Below are 6402 nucleotides of genomic sequence, written 5' to 3'. Positions count from 1 at the left end.
CGGGCCGCCTGGCGGCCGTCGGCGGCGCCGGGACGCTGTCGCGGAGCTGCGGGTATGAGGTGTGCCTGACGGGAGGCTCGGGGGCCGGCGAGTTCAAGTTCCTGAAGCCAATTTTGCCTAACATCCAGAGCCAGGTCCCAAGAGCAGAAATGGAAGGAAATCTCAACATTAGGAGTGACTTTGGTATTAGCTCTCAATTAGAATAATTTTTTTTTACATTCTATATTTTAATTTTTGTCATAAATTCAAAATAATTGTTTTTCCATCCATCTATTCTAAATTCTAACACTAATTTGTCTGTAGGATGTCTCACATTATTGTTATTTTTAAAACATGGGATCTCATTTTTTGTATTACTAGTGGATGGTCCTAAATCTGTCAATCAAAACATTGATGAGGTCTTAATTGTACAAATTTTGTCCTAAAATTGCTCAGGAATATACAAGGGTGAAACGGTGGAAAATTATTTCTACATAATCAACTATAGTTCCTTGTAGATTTTATCAGTTCTTAAAAGATTAGATATATCCGGGGCAGTAACACACTAACACAGTGACTCTAGTCAGGAAGAAAAGACAACCGGTACAGTGAGAATGTCTGGCTGCTGCTTTATTTTTCCCTCGCAGCGCTGACTCGCCTCTGATGCTATTTTCGCCTCAAATTTTTTATAATTGTGTTGCCTTTCATTACTATAATAGTATTAGTTTTAATATAATTATTTCAATTTACTTTTCACTTAGCTTTGTGGTGTTAAAGTCGGGGGAAAGCTTTACTATACTTATTTAGTGAGACCAAGCAGTATGGTGGTGAAACTGGTTCTTCTCCTTTGAGAAACATTGATCATGCATTGACCACCCATATCTATTTATCCTTTCTTCTTTGGTAATATATTCCAAATTTCATTCAGGGTATTAGTATGTTTAGTCAAAATAATACACTTTTGCAGTCTTCGTGGCCACAAGAACTGGACATATGATTGGATTAGAGTCCATGAGATTTAGATACAAACATTGTAGACTTCTGAGAAAACTATGTAAAGGGCAATAACTCATCTAGAAGGGGTCCTCTTTTTTTCCTTCTCTAAGTGTTCCTTGTGCCCTCTATGTGTATTCCAGGGCTAGTACAAAAACAGCCACATTGGACCCTAGTGATGGAAACAGTGAACTAAGACAATTAGTATAGAATAAACTTAAAAGAGACAAACATTCCTTGTGTTCATGGAGTCATCATGTCATCTCTGCATTGCCTACATCTAAACTAGTTTTTCTTAATATATAAAGGAACTTTTCTTTTAAAATGCCAATTATTTTAGTTGCTCCCTGCAATGAAGTATACTAATAATTCTTTTACAGTACAATTTTAATCAAAATGTTATGTATGCAGTAAAATGCCCAGATCTTAAGTGTACAGTTTAATCTAACTGATATGTTTTAAGCTTTTCTTGACATCTAATTTAGTTTAAGGTGGTGTACAGAGTGCTTTACATTTATTATCTTTTAAATATTTTTTCCAAGTGAGTTGGCACATTGTCCCCTTTTTTTTAACTGTGAGAAAACTGAGGCTTTAAGAGGCTGAGTAACTTGTTCATAATTCTGAAGAAACAAAAGAAAAAATTTGAAATACAATTGAGGAATACTTCAGTTCTCAACCAGTATGCTAATTGTCAGGCATTAAATGATAGCATCATTTTTCTAACTAAGGAAGTGAAATGTATCTGTTATTCCTGTTTCTATTCCATGAACTAAACTCCCATGTAGAAATGTAAATTGTATTCTATAGTTTGTATTTGTTTCTATACCAATGAGCACACTACTCTAGATCACTAAACTCAAAGTTCTTATAGAAACGCTGGCCTAAGTAAACTGGATCTGACACCACAAATGATCTTTATAATGAGCAAATAAGCCTAATTATATTCTACACCTTCCCAACATGTCGCATTCATTATTGCAGCTTTGATTGAATTTCTTGCACTTCTTTTGCTCTTTTTTAATTATTTTTCCATACACACACACACCCCCAAAATTGTGTATATATAGTATGCACATAATATACCTTTGGGAAGTTACAACTTTGCTTTGTTACGCACTTTTTTTTTTTTGAGTTGGAGTCTCGCTCTGTCACCCAGGCTGGAGGGCTGTGGCACACTTCCAGCCACTGCAACCTCGACCTGCTGGGTTTAGGTGATCCTTCTGCCTCAGCCTTCCAAGTAGCTGGAACTACAGGTGCACACTACTACACCCAGCCAATTTTTTATTTATTGTAGAGACGAGGTCTCGCCAAGTTGCCCAGGTGAGTCTCTAACCTGAGGGCTCAGGCAATCCTCTTGCTTCAGCCGCCCAAAGTTCTGGGATTACAGGCTGAGCCACCGAGCCCGGCCTGTTACATACATTTTTATAAATCCCTTGTTGAAATTAAATACACTATGTTCGTTTTAGCATACCATTTATTTGAAAGCAGCTGCTGTTCTAGTATTAATTCTAAATGAAATAACTAATTTCAGAAAAGGACAGGCAATGTTGCAGAGGCATTTTTATCACTTAAAAACTTAGCAATTTTGGAAATTTAGGAAGTGGGGAAAACCTGATGGACTCCAGTTATTTCCCATTAAAATTAACCATATATCTTTGGCAACTCTTCCTAGAAATTATGCTAGAAAAAAAGTTGTGCATGGGTTCCAGATAACACAGAATAATCCAGATAACACAGGATAATCTCCCCTCCACAAAATTCTTAATTTAATTACATCTGCAAAGAATCTTTTGCCATATAAGGTAACATATTTGCAGAATTGGGGAATTAGGGTAGAGGCATCTTAATTGGCCATTATTCTGTCTACCACATGTTGGCTGCTTGGAAAAAATTAGTCTAGCAGCAACACCTGACAAGGAGAGAACATAAAGGTCTTTATACCAGGAGTTTAGTCACATAATTTAACCTAAGACAAGATCATTCATAAACTTCTAAAAATTATTAACAAAAACACTACATTAATAAAGATATCATGGATTTTTACTGCAATGCAAATTATGATAGTAGAAAATCCAAACTAAAGAATCAAAATCTAATAAGGAAACTTCATCTAGAATAAGGAATTCTTACAACCCAATAATAAAAAGATAAATAGCCCAATTAAAAATAGGCAAAGATCTAAATACAGATTTCCTCAAGGAAGATATACAAATGGACACTATACACGTGAAAAGATGCTCCACATAATTAGTCATTTGTGAAATGCAAATCAAACTCACAACATACCATTTCACACACATTGGAATGGCTATAATAAAAAAAAACTCAGATAACAACTGTTGGGAGGATATGAAAAAAATTGGAACTCTGGTGGAAACATAAAATGGTGAAGTCACTTTGTAAAACAGTCTGACGGTTCCTCAAACAATTAAACAAATACCATATGATCCAGAAATTTTGCTGGGAAACCCATTTCTCTCAGAGAAATGAAAACATGTCCACACAAACACATACATGCATGTTTATAGCAGCATTAATCATAGTAGCCAAAAGATTAATATAATCCAAATTTCCAACCGTGGATGAATGGATAATATAATGCAATAAATCCACTCAGTGGAATATTATTTGGCCATAAAATGGAGAAAGTATTGCTACAATTTGGATGAAACTTTCAAGTGTTATGCCAAATGAAAGAAGTCAGTCACAAAAGCCCACATATGACTTCAGTCATGTGAAAGTCCAGAATAGGAAACTCTATAGAAACAGAAAGTAGATTGTTGATTATTTAGGACTTTGGGCAAGAGGAATGGGAGAATGGGCAGGGGTGATAGTTCAGGATAAAAGGTTTCTTTTGAGGTAATGAAAATGTTCTAAAATTGTGATGATAGACTCACAACTCAGTAAATATGTTAAAAGCCACTGAATTGTATATTTCAAATGGGTGAATTATATGGTATGTATTTAATTATATCTTATTAAAGCTGTTTTAAAAAACTAAATTATTCTTGTCATGATAAAAAAAAAGGGGGGGGGGAGTGAATTTGAAGGGATGGCAAGCCCAACCTTGAGATCTGCCTATTTGGGAAATAATTTTTCAATGGCTTGAAAGTTGCAAAAACTCACAGTTCTCAGGCCTAGGTGTTGAAAAGAAGAGGAAATAACTTACTTTTTAATAAAGCATTGGTTAAATGTCTTCCTTAGACCTACCTCTGATGGCAATTTTGCCGTGTCTACTCAGTGTCTATAAAACATACTATGAAAAAGATGTACATGTGAAACTGCTCCCATGTTACTTCAGAAACATTTTGCTTCTAAGTGTATATTCCTTCTCAGCTTAAATGTTCATTACATTTTTATTGAATCTTTAAAAACTCAACAGTATTAACCAGTCAGTAATATAAGAGACAGTTTGCTCTTTGTACTCCTCTCCATGTGATACCACAGAGCTCTATCTGTACACACAAAAGCCACATGAAAACAGAACTATTTCATACCGCATAGCCTATTCGGTACATTCAGAATTGTGTCTCCAACGTTAAACCAGAAAATACAAGACCCAATGAGAACGCGTGGTGGCGCTGCAGGTTAAGATGATGGAAAACAAAATTACTGCACCTAAGCAGCTCCAGTATCCAGCCAGAGAATTTCGCACCGCCTGGGAGTAAAAGAATAGCTCTCTCAGTCAGAGCAAAACCGAATGTGAAGCCTCTTTAAAACACTCCTTACCGGCTTGGTTCTGACGTTCTGGGCTGCAGAGCCACGCCACCAGGATCCTGGGCTGTGTACACAGGAAGCTTCTGTGAACCAACTTTTCAGGAAAGAGCAATGGAGAGAGGACAGATGCGCCATCGGAGACAGAGGCAAGTCCTGGTTTTCTTTGTTTTGCTGGGCATGTCTGGGGCGGGCACCGAGTTGGGGCCTTATTCCATGGTGGAGGAAATGGAGAGGGGCTCTTTCGTGGCAGATCTAGGAAAAGACCTGGAGTTGGGATTGACGGAGCTGTCCTCCCATGGGGCCCGGATCATTTCCCAGGGGAACAAAGAGCCTTTGCAGCTCAAGGTTCAAACTGGCGATTTGCTCATAAACGAGAAGCTAGATCGAGAGGAGCTATGTGGCCCCACTGAGCCTTGCGTACTACATTTCCAAGTGTTAATGGAAAAACCCTTAGAAATATTTCAGGCTGAACTGAGGGTGAGAGACATAAATGACCATTCTCCTGTGTTCACGGAAAGAGAAACGATTCTAAAAATACCAGAAAACAGTCCTCTAGGAAATGCATTCCCTCTGAATAATGCTGTGGACTTGGACGTAGGTACCAATAATGTTCAGAACTATAAAATCAGTCCCAACCCCCATTTCCGCGTTCTGACCCGAGAACGCAGTGACGGCAGGAAATACCCTGAACTGGTGTTAGATAAAGAGCTGGATCGGGAGCGGGAGCCTGAACTAAGACTAACCCTAACAGCACTGGATGGCGGCTCTCCACCCAGGTCTGGGACCGTCCAAGTCTGTGTTGAAGTGGTGGACACCAACGATAACGCCCCTGAGTTTCAGCAACCGCTCTACAGAGTGCAGATTCCCGAGAGCAGCCCCACTGGCTCCCTGGTTGTCACAGTCTCCGCCAGGGATTTAGACAGCGGAGTCAACAGTAAAATATCCTACACACTCTTCCAGCCTTCGGAAGAAATCAGCAAAACCTTGGAGGTAAATTCTATGACAGGAGAAATTCGGCTGAGAAAACCAGTCGATTTTGAAACAGTCCAATCTTATGAAGTGGACATCAAAGCCACGGATGGGGGAGGTCTTTCAGGAAAATGCACTCTTCTTCTGCAGCTAGTGGACGTGAACGATAATCCCCCAGAAGTGACCACGTCTGCACTCACCAGCCCCATTCCAGAGAACTCGCCTGAGACAGTAGTTGCTGTTTTCAGTGTCTCAGATCCTGACTCCGGAAACAATGGGAAGACGATTCCCTCCATCCAGGAAGATATTCCTTTTCTTCTAAAACCTTCCGTGAAAAACTTTTACACCTTGGTAACAGAGAGAGCACTCGACAGAGAAGCAAGATCCGAGTACAACGTCACCATCACCGCCACCGACCTGGGGACTCCCGCGCTGAAGACCCAGCACCACGTCACCGTGCGGGTCTCCGACGTCAACGACAACGCCCCCGCCTTCACCCGGGCCGTCTACACCCTGCTGGTCCGCGAGAACAACCGCCCCGCCCTGCACATCGGCAGCGTCAGCGCCACCGACGCGGACGCGGGCGCCAACGCCCAGGTCACCTACTCGCTGCTGCCGCCCCCCGACCCGCGGCTGGCGCCGGCCGCCCTGGTGTCCGTGAACGCCGACCGCGGCCGGCTGTTCGCGCTGCGCTCGCTGGACTACGAGGCCCTGCGCGCCTTCGAGCTCCGCGTGGGCGCCGCC

The 6402-nt window shown here is 40.8% G+C and overlaps 1 protein-coding gene across 1 annotated transcript in view; it reads left to right on the top strand.

Annotated features, from left to right (window-relative positions):
• Window positions 1–4644: 4644 nt before the first annotated feature.
• The window catches only part of LOC103268775 (protocadherin beta-16-like), a 2584-nt gene continuing 826 nt past the window's right edge, over window positions 4645–6402 (top strand). Inside the window, exon 1 of the mRNA XM_021716740.1 lies at window positions 4645–6399. Within this exon, the coding sequence (XP_021572415.1) occupies window positions 4801–6399 (1599 nt within the window). The 5' untranslated portion in view covers window positions 4645–4800. The remainder of the gene's footprint in view (window positions 6400–6402) is intronic.

This window comes from Carlito syrichta, unplaced genomic scaffold (genome assembly GCF_000164805.1).
Source record: "Carlito syrichta isolate Samal-C Ts95f unplaced genomic scaffold, Tarsius_syrichta-2.0.1 Scaffold308892, whole genome shotgun sequence".
In the NCBI taxonomy this organism is placed as follows: Eukaryota; Metazoa; Chordata; class Mammalia; order Primates; family Tarsiidae; genus Carlito; species Carlito syrichta.
This window is presented reverse-complemented; position numbering and strand designations above follow the sequence as displayed.